General features: G+C 48.5%; 2 protein-coding genes across 2 annotated transcripts in view; both read left to right on the forward strand.

Moving 5' to 3' along the window:
• The first annotated feature begins 1,186 nt into the window (after window positions 1-1,186).
• Hoxc8 (homeobox C8) lies at window positions 1,187-4,979 on the forward strand. The gene is made up of 2 exons (XM_031357218.1): window positions 1,187-1,946; window positions 3,246-4,979. The coding sequence occupies exons 1-2, from the start codon at window positions 1,511-1,513 to the stop codon at window positions 3,536-3,538; spliced, it is 729 nt and encodes a 242-aa protein (XP_031213078.1). The 5' UTR covers window positions 1,187-1,510; the 3' UTR covers window positions 3,539-4,979.
• A 4,287-nt stretch (window positions 4,980-9,266) lies between these two features.
• Hoxc5 (homeobox C5) overlaps window positions 9,267-16,617 on the forward strand; it is an 18,882-nt gene continuing 11,531 nt past the window's right edge. The window contains exon 1 of the mRNA XM_031357236.1: window positions 9,267-9,405. The gene's annotated coding sequence lies outside the window, so the exon portion shown is untranslated. The remainder of the gene's footprint in view (window positions 9,406-16,617) is intronic.

Consider the following 16,617-nt stretch of genomic DNA (forward strand, 5'->3'; position numbering starts at 1 on the left):
AGAGAGAGAGAGAGAGAGAGGTTCGGAGTGTGCTCCAAGGTGGCCTCACATACTGTAGAGGAAGAAGACAGGAAAAATCATTCTTATTCATCTTCATTCATGAGCACAATAGCCCACATGCACACACATTACTCTTATGCTTTCTTCTCTTTTCTCTCTGAATTAAGCCCACATAACTGCAAACACCATATCCAGAAAAGGGTGCTGGTAGATCAAGGTTATTTTTTTTCCATTAGAATTAACTTGAATTTGCCCAGTCTTGGGCATGTGGGCGCTGCCCCCACCCAGAAAGTGTGAGTAAATATTTAAAGAGTGTCTGTTGACAGTTCCCATCCACATCCTGGCCTGGGCAGCCTGCCTGGAGAAGGGGTTGTGTGTGCAGGGAATCCTGAGGGCCCCTCTAGGTTGAGCTGGCATTTCCTATGGGATGGTGGGTTATGAGAACCAGTAAGAGGCCTACTCTTTTACACCCTTCAATTCAGCTGTAATCTCCAAAAAAGAAATCTCTTGAGTTGGGCCAGGCAGAAGCCTGGGAACACAAGCTATTCCTTTGAGTCCCTATAAACAGCTTTGCTCTCAGATTCTCCCTGCCAAGCTTATTTGGGTTTCCTACTCCTTGGAGGGGCTGCTTTCTGTAGGTTTTGCTGAGGTATATAGAGTGCCCCCAAGAGCAGTCAAGAGACAAGGGTCTCCAGGATATAAAGAAGACAGAGAAGCTCCAGACATTGGAGAGAGGCCAGAGGCTGGAGATTCTGTGAGCTGAAGGGTTTGGGGTACATGATCACCATTCTTAGAATCCTCAGACTTCAGGAACCTCAGGGGACTCATCTTTTGGGTTGCAGGCTCAGCCATGACTTATTAACACTCACCCTCTGGGGGTCTTCTACCTGTTGAGGTAACCCGAGTTGACCTGATGGCTCAGGTATTTCTCAAAAAGGAAAGAAAAGGGGAGGACACCTTCAAACTAGAGTGCACACCTTGGAAAAGCTGGCCTTGGCCATTAGCTGGGGCTGGCTGACCCCCCCTACACACACCACATCCCCCATTCCTCCCCTCTCCTCCCTCCCTCTCCTCCAGGTCCCCCCCCCAGCCCTGAACCCCTCAACCCTCTCTCTCTCTCTCTCTCTCTCTCTCTCTCTCTCTCTCTCTCTCTCTCGCTCTCGCTCTCTCGCTCGCTCGCTCGCTCGCCTGTCTTCATGTCGTGGATTGATGAACGCGAATCGCGTGTAAGCGCCGCCACCGCCGGGAGTCTGAGGAATTCGCCTGGGCTGTTAGAGGAAAGAGCTAAGTGAGAGCGCGCGCTCTACCTACCGACAGTGAGCAGAGAGCCGCCGCCGCCCGAGCCCGCAGCCGGCACCGCGCCCCCACCTGCCCAGCCCCCAGCCCAGCAGTCCAGCCCGGGGGAGCCGGCCAGCTTGGGGTTCGGTCCCTGGGGGAGGGGAGTTTCGGGGATACCCGACGGGGGAGCGTGATCCAAGGGGAGGGGGCAGCGGGTTTTCATGTACCCAGCATGAGCTCCTACTTCGTCAACCCCCTGTTTTCCAAATACAAAGGCGGCGAGTCCTTGGAACCGGCCTATTACGACTGCCGGTTCCCTCAGAGCGTGGGCAGAAGCCATGCGCTGGTGTATGGGCCCGGCGGCTCCGCGCCCGGCTTCCAGCACGCCTCGCACCACGTCCAAGACTTCTTCCACCACGGCACCTCCGGCATCTCCAACTCGGGCTACCAGCAGAACCCGTGCTCGCTGAGCTGCCACGGAGACGCCTCCAAATTCTATGGCTACGAGGCGCTCCCCAGACAGTCCCTTTATGGGGCTCAGCAAGAGGCGAGCGTGGTGCAATATCCCGACTGTAAATCCTCCGCCAACACTAACAGTAGCGAAGGACAAGGCCACTTAAATCAGAACTCGTCTCCCAGCCTCATGTTTCCATGGATGAGACCCCACGGTGAGAAGCCTTTTCTCTTTTCCCCTTGGTCTCCCGCGCTCCAGGGTCTTCCCCCCTCCCTCGCCTCCTTTTTGTCTGCCCTCGCTCGCTTTCCTTCCTGGCTTTGGGGGTCTCTCCCACTCCACTCCCGTGCCTGGGTGGGTTCCTGGGAGATTGAAAGGCTTGGCTGGGAGTGGGGGGTGGGGTGCCTGAGACATTATGCTTGTTGGGGTGAAGGTGGGGGAAAGGTGATTTGTGGGTGCAAAGAGTTAAAATCCTTTTCTCTATTCCTTCTGTCTCTCCTTCTCCCCATCTGTAAAGCCAAAGTTGGGGAGATGGCTGACAAGGGCACCCTAAGTAAACTGAGGTTATCAGTCTTTGGGGTTGGTAGCCAGTTTTCCCAAAGACATTTCCCAACGCCATCCATCCCAAGACAGTGACCAGACCGTTGGGTGAAAAGGAGACTCTTTGCTATCTCCCCCCAAGGACAAGCATTCTGGCTTTCTGGGATCTTCACTTCTTCCCCTCAGAGAAGCAGCCTGAAGGCCACTACCCCAACTTTTCTATACTTCCTCCAGTTGGAGAGAAGACTGAAAGCCCGAGAAGAGGAAAATCATTGCTCAGAAAGAGAGAGGGGACATACCAAGTAGGGGCCTCTGAGATCAGTCTACCCGCCAATCAAGAACTATAGAGTCTCTTGAAGAGCTGTTCAGGTCATGAGCCCCTCCAAGGGTGGCCCTTCACGGCCCAATTTCGAAGTACAGGGGGAAGCGATAACGACAAGTTCCGGCAGGGATGGCCCTTGATTTATTTGTTGGTCTCCAGTTAGCAATCAGGCAGAGCAGTGATACATTCCAGAAGATCAATTATTTTTCTTATTGAAAAAGCATTAAGCAGAGATCGGCAAGGAGGGGGGCAGTAGGCACAGCCCTCTCTCCTTTAACCCCAGCCCTTTTCCTTTCTTTTGGAAACAGACTATGTCTCTAGGCCTCACTAAGTACCATTCTGCACTTGTAAACAAAGCTGCAAGGGCTAAGCTGTAGGCCTGAGGGACCCTGAAAGCTTCCTTGTCTATCTCAAGCCCTTACTTTTCAGACAGCCACATCTCAGCCCCCACCTTCACCCACCTCCCAAGGTGAAGGAAGTCAAACCAAAACATCTATGGAAACTTTTCCTGCCCTTGCTTGCTTTCTGCTGTCGGTCTTATAGGCAGGAGGGAGGCAGAACTGGGAATAGCAGAGAGGGAACTTTGTGGGGCTGTGTTGGGGGGGGCAGAGCCCCCACCCAGACATAACCATACTGGGATTCTGTTCTGTTCAGCTCCTGGGCGGCGCAGCGGACGACAAACTTACAGCCGGTATCAGACCTTGGAACTAGAGAAGGAGTTTCTCTTTAATCCTTATTTGACCAGAAAGCGCCGGATTGAAGTCTCTCATGCCCTGGGACTGACAGAAAGACAAGTGAAGATTTGGTTCCAGAATCGAAGGATGAAGTGGAAAAAGGAGAACAACAAGGATAAACTGCCTGGGGCCAGAGATGAGGAGAAGGTGGAAGAAGAAGGGAATGAGGAAGAGGAGAAAGAGGAGGAGGAAAAGGAAGAAAATAAGGACTAAGGAAAAAGAGAGAGAAAATCACCCCCCCCCTTTAGCAACTCCCTTGAAGTTTCGTTTTATGGTAGCAGATAAATTGAGAAGTTTACGACTGTCATTTGCTTTTATAGAGAATAGAATGACACTCACAACTCTAACTACCTGTCAGATAGTTGCAGCTCTGCTTTTATTACCTTTGGACTTCCCCCACTCTTTATTTGTCTGGGGGTTGGGAGGGGGAACCTGAACAGGGAAAAGTTCTGTTCCACTCCCTGCCCAACACACACTCACTTGTCCCTGCTCCCACCTTCTGAGCCCTTCCCGATAAAGTCTAACCCTTCACACACATACACACACACACACACACACACACACACACACACACACACACACACACACACACACACACACACATTACAACTTCTCTCCACACTCCCTCTCCACATGCTTCTCTGCCTATTTATTTTAAAAGGGATTCCCCTAAAAATGTAGAAGATGATTCCTAGCTTTGCTTGTATGCTGGGAATTAGAATACTGGATTAACATTTTTTTTTATGAAAAGAAAGAAGGAAAAAAACAGGAAAGGGGGAATGAAAGGAAAATTAAAAAGAAATAAAAGATAGGAAAGAAGGTTTCCCTCCCCCTCTGAGGCTCTTTCCTTAGAAAACCCCCTTGACTTTCTCCAGGAATCTGCTGGAGATCAAGGAGATGTGGGTTTCTCTATCCACCTCCTTCCTGAGGGGCCTATTACAATTGACAATGGTCTCTGAAATCCTACCTAGCCATCCCATAGTCACTTGGGTCCATGCCTTCCTTGCCTTGCCTTTGCTGTTTGATCTTTTGGGCCCGGGCTTCCTCTGAGCTGTGTTAGTGTTTGTGCTCAGAAATCACCATAATCATGAAAATAATATACTGACAATAAATCTTTAATATACTACCTAAAGGGAACCTGCAATAATCTTGGGGAAAAAAAGAAAGAAAAAAAATCCTAATACAGGAGGGAGAAAAAAAAAGGAAAAAGAAAAAAGAAAAAAAAAAAAAAAGAAAGAAACCTCCAGCGTATTTTATCACTACCTATAGAAAGAAATCCTGCTTTGAGAGTATTTGTAATGCGGTTTTGTTGTTGTTTGTTGCTGCTTATTTCACTAAGAAAAAAAAAATCCCAACAACTGAGACTGCCTAGCCCAACGGTCTTGTGCGCTTTTATTGTGCTTCTAACCCCAGTAGAGTAGGAACTAAACTGCACTGAATGTATAGTTACTCTGTCTTGAATTCTCTGTTTATGCAATGTGCTCGAAAGGAAAAAAATGTTAAAATATATCTATAATAATAATTTTGGTCATTCGTCTTTATGTCCAGCTATGAATGTAGATTTTGTGTCCTGAAAGCTCTGTTCCTGGTCCAAGTACTTTGTATTGTATACGTGAGTAATAATAAAAAAAAAAAGAAGAAGAAGAAGAAAAAAGTAAAGCTGGAATGACTTGCTGTTTCTCTACAACTCTTCCCCATTTTCTACTCCTCCCCTCTTTATTCCCTTTCCCAGCTCTGCAAGAGGCCTACATTGATCTTGCTTTGGGTGGTAGAACTTGGAAGTGGGGTAGAGAGGACAGGCAAAGCAGGTAGAGCAGGTGACTAGTGGGGGTTAAGAGGAGGAGAAGGAGGGAAGTCTACCGGAAGGGAGAAGGAAGAAAGAAGAAGGGTTACTTGCTTACACTAGTCTTAATGCCCAACAAGTTTTGTAGGTGCTGGGATCTAAGTGGGAAGATGGAGCTCATGCTTTAGCCCTCTGGTCTCTGAGCTGAGTCCATATAAAGAGTCAGCCCTATGCTCTTCCTGTGATGGTGCTCTTTCTTTCAGGGTTTTAGGCCTGGGGTTCTTTTCTAATTTCATATCTCCTGCTTGTGGCCACTCCTTAGCATCCAGCATCATTCTGAAATAGTGGATGGGGTTGGGGAATGTGTATGGCTAAAGGTAGCTGATAGTCAGGAGAGTTTGGCTTGAAAATGCCAAAGTGTGAGGGTTAGGAGACTTCTGTTTGAGTCAGAGGATAAAGGAAGGACAAATGAGTAAGATAGAGTCTGTACCCTGGAATTCAAATTCAGCCGCCAGCGCATGGCTACTCAGCCCCCTTCTGTCCACTTAGCCTCCTCCGTTTTGGTTATTTCAAGCCAGCTCTTGGCTGGCTTTACTCTGACTCTTGCCTGCCACCACAGTTGGGACTACTGATTTGGGAAGATGGGCCTGCTGAGTGGACAGTCCCCAAGCCCAGCCACAGTAGGGCAAAGGGAATCTTGACATTTTCTAAAATAAAGAGTCAAATCCAGCTAGTAATGGGATCATTCTGGAGGGTCCTAGGCAGACAAATATGTTTATGCCAATGAAATTCTGCTCAAACCATTCCAAATTCCAGAGATATAAGCTGGCTGGCTCAGCCAGACCAGAGGAAGAGGGGAGGGAAGGTGGCTTCTGGTCTTCAAACAGACCACCAAAGACAGATATTTTTGAGACCAGATCTCTGGGTCAATGTTTTTTAACCTAGGCCCAGGCCAAGTGTTTCATCAGGGTTCCAACCTTTGGCCCCTATAAAAAAGCCTCAAGATTTGTCAAGCGCTTTTCCTAGAGCTCCCCTAATCCTGCCTGTGAGCTTGAAAGGACAGTTTAGGAATAACTTTAAGTAGAACCTGCCAGGAAATCTGTAGAATTTGGGGTCCCTACTGACAACCAAGTGATCCCATTTGGCTTGGGAGACATGAGGTGTTGGCCAGGAAGGCTGAGAACATTTCACTTCTCACCAGACTCTGTGGGACCACAGAAGAAGACCCATTTCATTTTTTTAATCGTGAGATTATGATTGCTATTGATAATAATAATAATATTCTGCCCTGAAGCAGAGCGACATGATTCCTTCATCAAATGATTCTGAAGGGTCTCGCTGCTTCTCCCTCAACACCCTGCAACACCAATCCCGCATTCATCCCTGTCCCTGCTCAGCAATGTCCATGGCCCCAAGCCGTCGCGTCGGAGGGCGGGGTGTGTCTGGCGCCCGGCTTCTTTGGAAATGTCGGGCAGCCAGAGGGTTAGACCTAAGGAGCCCCAGCGCCCCCTCGTTACCCGCTCCCCGCTTTCCCTGCTCACCACTTTAGTTTTCTCGTTTGGAAAGAAAAGGAGGTTAAAAACCCGTTTTATGGGGGAATGTAATTGCGAAAGTGGGATGCGCTCTTTAGAAATGCGAGCTCCTAAATGCTGCTGTCGTCCCATTACCGAAATGGGTACCATTCGGTTTCTGCAGATACGACTTTCTCCCATTCTTTACTTTTTTTATTAGCCAATCAAAGTGGCTTCCGAAAGCTATTTGTGATTTGTGAAAAATAGTATCTTTCAAAATGCTGAGTTGAAGCATCTCGCTCATTTCGCCTTGGATTTATTATTCTAATCTCAACGGTAAAGACAGGATGATGCAGCTATTAAGTTGGGGGGCAAATTCGTTTCTCGAGATTTAAAAATATATATATCCGCAGTTTCCTCCCCTACTGTTTCACTGAATGTCCAAAGAAGATGCGGGTCTTGGAGAAATCTGGGGTACCAAGGGAAGAAGTGTGCCGCTGAGGGGCTCTCAGGGGACCCCTTGAAGGAGAGGGTGGGTTGGCCTCCCCAGTTTCATATTCCTGGTATGAGATGCCCCCAGAGAGTGCCTGAAAGTTGAAAAGTTACCCCCAACCCCAATTGAAGAGGATTCAGGACAGGTTGCGTGCCACAATCTGGATGTAAAATTTCCGGTGAGCTGCCGGGCAGTGCTGCCCCATTCTTCCCGCTGCCATTGTGAAAAGCTAGGCCAGTGCTTCCTCGTCGTAATTTTTAACTACCTGTTATAAAATTTATGGGTGGGTTTGTAAAAGGAACAGGTCTCTGCATCCGGCTGAGGGAACTGCTTTACTTACTATGGAGGAAGTTTGGGGAGGGGATGAAGGGTCTTCTGTTGGCTGGCTGAGCACCCAGCCCTTGAGATTCCCTTGCCACCTCAATGCCGATCAAGGAAAGAATTGCCCGCTTTTAGATCTCCAGCCAGTGGGGAGTGGCTGGACTACAACTTAGCAAATATTTTCTACAAGGTAATTTATACTGGCCTCCCCACACTGTACTTATTACCAAAATTGACGGCCTGGGGGAAATGGGGTGCATAGACTTTTAGAGTAGAAGGCAGAATTTAGAGCAGTAAATGACTCTCTTATGGGGCCTGCAAACTCTGAAGCCAGATCCCAGCGGCCTAGACACTGACAGAGATCTCTCCCCAACACCTTTGAAAAAGACAGGTGTGTGGGCAACCTGAAAGGGTGAAAGGTTTCAAAGAGCCTTGCTCCTCAAGAAAGAAAGAAAGAAAGAAAGGAAGGAAGAAAGAAAGAAAGGAAGGAAGGAAGGAAGGTCAAGATCTTCAGCTTTAACATTGTTTTTATTTTTTTTATATTTTTTATTTTATTTATTTTTTTTTTTTTTGAGGATTGAAAGTTGCCATTAATATCTGGAAAACAAGATGACCTGAAGCTAGGAATAATAATAGTCTTGGGTGCAGGGAGTGTCATTCTGTCTGAGAAAGGAACGGCCTGAGAAATGAAAGTCATTTTAAGGAGCCCTGGAGCTGCACAAAACTCTCACCCCTTCTGCTGCCTCCAAAGGACTGCCAAATCCTGGTCCAGCTCTCTGTCCTTTAGATTCCATCTATGACAGGCTTGCTTGGGAGAGCTGCCAGCAGCCTGAGACTCCAGTTCTTGTTTGACGGGTGGGGAGTGGGGGGCTTGCCTGGGGCACTGCAGTAGAAAAGATGTGTTCTCTTTCTAGAAAACAAAGGTAGGATGGGGACGGTATTCATTTTCAGTTCTTCATCTCGACAGCCTCCATTGCCCCAAGGCTGCATAGCTCTGCAAAGCTTTGATTTTCATCAGGTCCAATATCATTACTTTCATTTATTAAGAAAAGTATTTAAAATTCTGGACAGCAAGAGAAGGCAGTGGGTCCTCAGCATCTGAACCCTCTTTTCTTCCCTCCCTACATCCCCTGTCTGCTCTTACTGTGTTAGTCTAGAGCAGCCGGCCTTTGGGGAGTGGGCGGTAGTGAGGGTGGGGTGGGGGTCGAGGGATGCTCCCTTTCTGAGAGAATTGGGTAAACATGGCGACCGTGGCGCCCATTTGCACACGCTACACAAATGCATCGCATTCCCGGTTGTTTGCAGAAAATTTACAGCTGAGTAATAAAAGTTTACGATCGACTCACAAGTTGGATTGGCCACAAGAAGTCATGTGGATTCCATCCATGAACGTGAACTTTTTATTGTGGTTTGTCCGTTCCGAGCGCTCCGCAGAACAGTCCTCCCTGTAAGAGCCTAACCATTGCCAGGGAAACCTGCGCTGGGCGCTCCGTTCATTACCAGAATTTTTTTTTATTAATCTGATTAATAATTATTTTTCCCTATTCATTTTTTTCCTTAGGTGGAGTTGCCGGAAGCTGGGGGCACCTGGGGAGAGAGGGGTGGGAGGGGAGAGGCAGAAGTTAAGAGCACCTCTCTCTCCCTATACCCGACCCTCTGGCCCCCAAGGGGCAAGAGGTTCGCCGGTGTGGGGGCTGAGATCCGGAGCTGCAGATGCCTCCACCCCTCCCCTCTCCTAGATTCTCCCTCCTGTCCTTTCCCTGCAACTCTCCTTAATTTTATTTGGCTTTTTTAAAAATCAGGACTTTTTATTTATTTTAAAATATATATAAAGTATATGTGTGTGTGTGGAGCTGAGACAGGCTCGACAACGGCACAGAATGAGGAAAGACGAGAGAGACAGAGAGTGGGAGAGAGAGAGGCAGAGAGAGAGAGAGAGAGAGGGAGAGAGGGAGAGTGACAGCAGCGCCCGGTAAGTGTTTCCTTATTGGTTCAAATATGTAACTAATGGTCCGTAGCTGGGTGGCGGTTTCAAGATAAGGACCGCAATGGCTTGTCTTGCTTAGAGAGAAGAGGGGGCTGGTGAGAGGGTGGGCGCGAGGGTAATTAAGGGGAGGTAAAATGGGAGGGTGGGGGTAAAGCTGAAATCCTGGTAGTGGGGAGAATGTGTTTTCCTGACGTCGCTACGCGCCGAAGTTGGGGTCTTGTGGGGGAGAATCTTGGCCCGCCGGACGGAAGTCCCTGGTCAGGGGCTCGGGGCCCTCTGCCTGATGCCCACAGTGTCTGTACCTGTTTATTAGATGTCTACTTTTGACTGATGGAACTGGAACGTGGTGGCCTGGAAGCTCAAACTTAAAGGCAGGAGAGAGACTCTATAGTCTGGGCCCATTGCGCCCTAAATAACGTCAGCTCCTCAACCCCTAAACAAACTTTCCAGAGCCCCCTCCCTGTCCGGAGCCCCCTCCTTCTCGGAGAGCTAGAAGCCAGGCCTCACACATGCGCAGTGTGAGCCCAGGGCCGGGCGGTGGAGCAGGAAGCGGGCGCAGCTAGGCGGGCGGCAGAGCCTGTTAATTGGCAATTAGGGGGGAGGCTGGTGGCTGGTGCGCGTCAGCCAAGGGGAGCGAATCTTCCCACCCCTGCTCCCGCCCCCACCCTGGCGCATAGGAGGGTGGGAGGCGCCCTACGCTGCGGGTGGAATGAGTTGGGGGTGGGGATGCAGAGCTCAAAAGCCATCTTGTGCTCGGAGAAAAGCGTCCTAAATGCTTGCCCCCCCTCGTGGGCCCGGCGCCCGCCCCCCTCACTTGCGGCCACTCCACTCGGGATGCCACTCCATCTTCCTCCTGCGCCTTGCAGGACTGCTATACATTAAAGACCTGCCTTGTCCCGGTGGAGGTGGGAATGAGAGGCCTCCAGTTGGGTGGGGATAGACTAGGCCGTGCCCCCAGGACCTCGAGGGTGCTGCAAGGCCCCGAGCACTTTATGGGTGGGGTGGGTGAGTTTTCTTCGGTAAGGGTGTCAGACTAAGGTGGTAGGTAGAGTCCTGGATCTTCCTAATAATTGGTGCTAATGACGTGTTGTATAATCTTAACCTGACACATATGGTTTCATAACATAGTAGCTTAATTTCTTCCAAATGTACATGGCCCTGACTGCATTGCAGTTTGATATATGACCCCGCCCTGCTTCCAGGCTTGGGTTTGAGGTGACCCTGTTAGTGAGAGATTGTGTTTATAAGGAGCGGCATGCACACAGAATGCTTACACACCCAAACAGACACCCCTTAGAGCTGAGAAGGTAGCATGCTCCTTCCTGGCGAGGGCCCTGACACTAGGAGACAGACTCACACCTTCAGTCTGCGTCAATCTCACCACCTCCCATCTTCTCCCAGAAGCTCAGAAGAGAGTCTTCGCCCAGCAGTGTGGGGGAGGGGATAGCTGGATTTCCTGTTAAAACCTAGACCTATCGCCTGGGGGGGGGGTGTCGCACAATGGTTAGAGAACCCGTTTTTATGAAATTGTTTTAAAAAATACAGTTTGATTTCATTCAAATCAAACCCTTTGAGCTGGAGCCTATGGTGAATCCTCCCTCCCATCCCCCTACAACCACCTTCCCTTCTCCAGCCCCCCCAAAATTCCCCTTTTGCAGTCGACATAAAGGCCTCTGAGGTATTCTCTCGGGGAAAGAAATGGCATTTTCTCTCCCCTTTCCCACTCCACCCCCCAATAGGACTGGTGTGTAGGCAGAGGCGTCTGCCGAGGGGCTAATTTCGCGTTCCTTGTTTACGACCAAGAAAAGCGCTTGGCTCTCCCCAAATGGGCCCAGCCTGCCGCCTGCTCCGGCTGCCGCGCAATCTACTGCCGCCCGAGCCTGGCCTCCGGGCGGATGCCCGGGGTAAGCAGGCTGCGGCTGACCAGGACTAGGGTCTGTGGGACCTGAAAAGGGCCAGGGGAGTGCGCTGAGACAGTGGAGGGGCCTTGGAGGCCCGAACGGGAGTCTTCTCCTGGCATACTGTGGGAACCGCCGATCGGTGAGGCCGTTATTTCTTTCTTCAGCCTGTATTTTGTCGGACCCTGTCCCTGCGGAAGGCCGCAATGACGTGGGAGGGGATGTTTGGGGGACAAGTCTCCTTTGTTCCACCCCAAAAGAAAGCCATTTTTGGAGAAGGCTGTACAGACTAGTGTGGATTCACCTGGGATGTTAGAGGCCCCCTCCCATCCAAGGGGCGGGCCTGGGCTAGGATGGGGTATTTCCCTAGGCCTACAGGGGATCTAGCTGGATGTACAAATAGGTGGATGTGCAAATAGGTGCTAGGGTGCGAGAGTATCCGTCAAAAACACCAGCTTGAGGTGTCTTTATATTTTTATTGATTTCCTGTTCCTTCTTGGCTACAATCCTGCAACCTTTACTCCCCCCCCCCCATTTTATCCTATACCCTTCACCCCTAGACCCCTCTTTGGCAAACCTAGAAGCAAAACGCCAGTGACTGGCCCTAGTTTTCCATTTTTCTGATCTGGCCAGGGGATAAACCAGATCTCAAAACAGCCAGCCGAGTACTCTGCTTACCAGTTACTTTCACTTTTCTGCTCGGTTCTTTCTCTTTCTGGTGCTCCAACAGAAGCACAAGAGGGGCCATCAATGGCAATCCTCAGCCTTCTTGCAAGCCAAATTCTGTGTGGATGTGGTTCCTCACTGCAGGAGAGCTTTTCTGATTATCTAATAATAGCCAGTGAGGCCAAGAATAGAATTTTACTTGAGGGCTCTGCATTCTCAATGCTGAGGCCTACCTAGGCGGTCACTGGATTCTATGGATCAAGGCTTGGCAACCTCCCCAGAGCCCAGAACTCAGAAGCATTCCCTCTGAGCTCACTTTTTGGGCACCCTCAGGTCTGCTCCTTAAGAGGTTTTGTAAGCTCTGCCATCCATTGTATTTCAGGCCAGGTTCCTAGAAGAAATGGGCAGAGCAAACCCTTTCTCTTCTCGCCTCTTGTCTGACAGCTGTGATCCTTACAGAATTTGACCTTGGTTTGGAAAAGGCAACCTTGTTGGGCTGACTGTTGTGTTCTGAAACCAGGCTTGGCGGAATTACATATTTATTATATACAGTCTCAAATATACAGATTCAGAGGCAGGGAGAAATATATAGAGACTCATATTTCTTCATGGTTAAATGTTTACTACCATGGCTATATTCGATAAACACCGTTTTATGTGCATGTGAAATTTTGTTAGCCTTCACTGGCTAGGGGAGCGATGGGGTGGAGGAAAAGGCCCTCTGTGCATCTCTTCGGAAATGTGTGTGCTGGAATTGGAGTATGTGGCTTCCAAAAATCCAAAGAAGTCACAGGCTTTGGCTCATTGCTTTTGCCTGAAACATATTACACCCTTCTGCCGGCTCTCCTCACCTCCCTATGAAGTCTGCCAACTCACAGGCTCTCTTCCAAAGAGAACCTAGTCATCTTGAAAACGAAGTCGAAGTCTGTGGGTTCTTTCATGGTTGTTGTGAGTCTGAAAGCAGTTCTGAATCTCCAGGACTGGGTCCTGGAGGCTGGAAGCCTCCATGTGGATGGCAAAGGGATTGTAGTGGCTAAGATGATTTCTGAGCAGGGGTCTAGGTAGCTGCGGGCAAGTTGCTTAAAGAAGCTTGTAGGGAAGGCAAGCAGGAGAGGCAAGGATAACTTGTGAATAACTCTCCTTCTTTTTGCCTCCCTGGCTCAATATCTCACCCTAGAATTGCTTGTCTGTAAGGACATATTAGGAGTTCTGGAAGGTCCTATAAATACCCAGATCTGGAGACTGATGGGGGTGCATTTTAATCTTGTCAGTGACTTGAACCAATGTGAGGCCCACTAAGAGAAGGCTGGTGGAAGTCCCTCTAGAATACAAGCTGGGCCCTTTGGCCTGTGGGCCTGGAGCCCTGAGTATGGGCCTCGGCTGGGAATTAATTGGCCTCCTTTTGCAGCTTTTCTGGGGCCACTGAAAGACAGAGCAGAGAGGAAATAAAATGTCAGTGGAAAGCCCCATAAATGAAAGAGTGGACAAGAGGAGTGCTGGATGAGGTTTTGTGCTGCTCCCAAGACACTTGGGTTCCTGCCCAGACTTGTGGCTCCAGGGGGTTCACAGCCTTTCTTCCCCAGCGACAGAAGGTGTGACAGAGTAACTCAGGCCTTCCTGCCCTAGCCATACCGACTTTGGGGTGACATTATTCCAGTATCCCACACCGACTTTGGAGTCTTCAAGCAGTCTATGGCCTCTGCCACAGCGCTGTCAGACGTCCCTGTTTATTGTGTCTGCGTGTTGTTTACTTGTTTTGTCTGCTGCCACCCTGCGTCAGAAACTCGACAAACCAGCAAATTCACTCACAAAGAACAAAGTACGGGGCTTTTTCAAACTCCCTCCCCCTTTCTGCACCCCTACCTCCTGTCCTTAAGGGCTTCCTCATTTTCCCTTTCTGAGGAGAGGGAGCAGAAATTGTCTTAAAAGAGGGTCGATGTTTATGGGATGAGGGAATTATGAAGACACCATAAACCTCCGGGTGTCCTAGTGTTGGAAAGACTTCCAGACCCTCTTCTCTTTTCTACAGCTTTTCTTCCTTTGCCTTGGTAACCAGTTGGGTAAGGTGGCCACAGACCCTGAGAACATTTCAGTGTCGATTCCCTCCCCCTCTTCCTCCTCCTGGCTCCTCCATTCCTTTCTTCCTGAGCTTTTCTCAGAAATAGGTGGTTGGGTTTTCTGTCAGGATAATGCTGGTGGATTCATAAAACTAGATAAAACACACCATCTTACTCCCCCTTTATCTTTTCAGCCCCCCCAAATAGCAGTGAATTTAAGCAAATCCTACAAAATTAAATTACCTGTCCTGTAAGGGTCCTATAAATCCCGAATCCTGCCAGGTGTAGAATCAAAGAGGTCAATGTTTGCCTTTAATTTTGCTCCTGGCTATCAAATCTAAAACAGTATCATTGCAGTAAGTAATATTCTTGTTTCTGAAATAAATTCTCCTCTCCTCCCCCCCTCTCCCTCTTTCACAAGTATGAATTAAATGGTTCTTTCAGAACTACTGACAATAAAGGATAAAGTTATTTATAAAGAATTGACAATGATGCTTCATTGTTGGCTTATTGTTCCAGAACATAATAACATTTTATTTCAAAGTGGGAGAAGTTAGACCAGGAGAAGGTGGGGGGTGGGGTTAGAGGAAGCTTAGTATTCATATATACAACTCTTTTTATACTTTTATGGCTTTCACAGTTTCCATATGACAACTTATTGTGATGTCCTAAATGCCAAGGTCTCCAATTTTAAATTTTCATTAACCTCCAAAATGCTCCCAAGTAATGGTCTATGCTCAAAAGCAGAGGACAAACCAGAAAGCTGGGGGCCTCCTTTGGACTATCATAGAACAGCACATTTCCTGCCCACCTCCTTACCCTCCTTCCTAACTTGACAGTCCTGAGGTCCTGCTTTGGCAATGCAAAGTACCCTAAATATTCTGGGTCTTGATTTTTACTTCCAGACCAACTAGGGCCACCTACTTTGCCCTCCTGAAATATCCCAAGGCAGCCAAGTCTCCATTTTCAGTGGAGATGAGAAACTCTCCTCAAGCCCCCTCCTCAGCTGGTACTTCTGCTGCTTTGACATCAAATAGAAGGAAGGCTTGAGGACCTGGTCTGCAAAAGCCAGAATTTTTTTTCCAGGTGAAGCCTGAAGGGGTTTCAGGGCAAAGTTTGATGGAAACCTATTTTACTTTTGAACTTTTAGGCAGACTCGGAGAAGCTGGGGGTTTGTGTCTGCAGATAACAGTAACCAAAATGTCAGTTAGGAAAGATCAGGCAGAGATTCACAAAAACAGAGGAAGGGGAGAAAGCCATCAGAGCCATTCTGTATTCTTTTCTCCAATGCTGAAGTGCAAAAGCCACATCAACTCCACTTTGTAACCTTTTCTTAGCTCAAAAGGAGGAAGAGGCCTGAGACCTATTTGGACCAAATCTCAGTAGTTGAACATGCCCCATCTGGTCCCTCCCTCCTTCATTACAGACCCCCAACTCCCTTCAACCGATCAGCTTCAGCCTTGTCACCAAATATCAGCACCCATAAATAGATCTGTCAAATTTCACTTTTCTTCCAGTGTCTTTAACCTTAACTTTTGAAAGGAGTGTTCCTTTTTGGAAGGCATTGTATGTACTGAGGAAAATGTATGTGTTAAGAAATCTTTCCCTACCACATCTCAGAAAATCTAGGAGCCCTTTGGGTAAGCTGTGCTTTGGCATTCTCAAGCAGACCAAACCTCGTGTTCAGGTTCTTTGGCCCGCACCACTCTCTTTGTAATTCTTTCCCTCAGAGGTCCACGGAGATCAAAGGGGTTTGTTCACAAAGTACCAGACATTTAAAATATGGGTTTTGTGAGTTTTTTCAAAGCTTTTTAAAAAATTTAACCATAAGCCAGTAGAGCTAACTGAACTCTAGAACAGCAAAGCCTTAACCAAATAGTGCGATTGTGAGGTGAACTGAGTAATCATTGAACTCAGCTTTCTCTGTAAGAGGGATTTCAGCTCTTGCCCAGTGGCACAAAAAGAGCCGACGAGATAACCTTTCTGTATCTCTGGAAATCAAGAACTGGAGATGGTGGAGAGGCAGGGTCCCTCAACTGCGTGGCCTTTAGGCAGCCGAGAGAGCCCAGGCAGTCGAGGGAGCTTAGAGTTCAGCGGCTCCGGCTTCAGCGTTGGAGTGAGCGCACAGCCTAGGGAGGCGCCGAGCTGTAGTTGGTGTTGCCGGCCAGGAATGGAATACACGCATCTGTGCCTTAGTCAGCCGCAAACATCTTGGGGCGGGGTGGGGAGGAGGAGGAATCTAGGGAGAGAAGAGACTTGTGGAACACAAAGAAGGACCTTCGGTGAAGTATATACACATACACATACATATATATATATGTATATATATACATATATATATATGTATGTATATATTTTTTTCAGCTCTCACCAGGCTCACTTCAGACCTCTGTGCATACAAAATTACTTTATTTACCAGAACAGAGAAGAAAGCCAAGGCAGGCAAGGTGAAGCCTGTCCATGACTGTCCTAGAAGCTGAAGTCCATTCTCCACCATTCTTTTCCCAGTTCAGAACTGTAAAGACTGCCCAGCCTTCCCCTGACTTAGATCTGGCAGGACTGAAATCAATCGGGGG

The sequence above is a fragment of the Mastomys coucha genome, unplaced genomic scaffold (genome assembly GCF_008632895.1).
Source record: "Mastomys coucha isolate ucsf_1 unplaced genomic scaffold, UCSF_Mcou_1 pScaffold11, whole genome shotgun sequence".
Taxonomy (NCBI): Eukaryota; Metazoa; Chordata; class Mammalia; order Rodentia; family Muridae; genus Mastomys; species Mastomys coucha.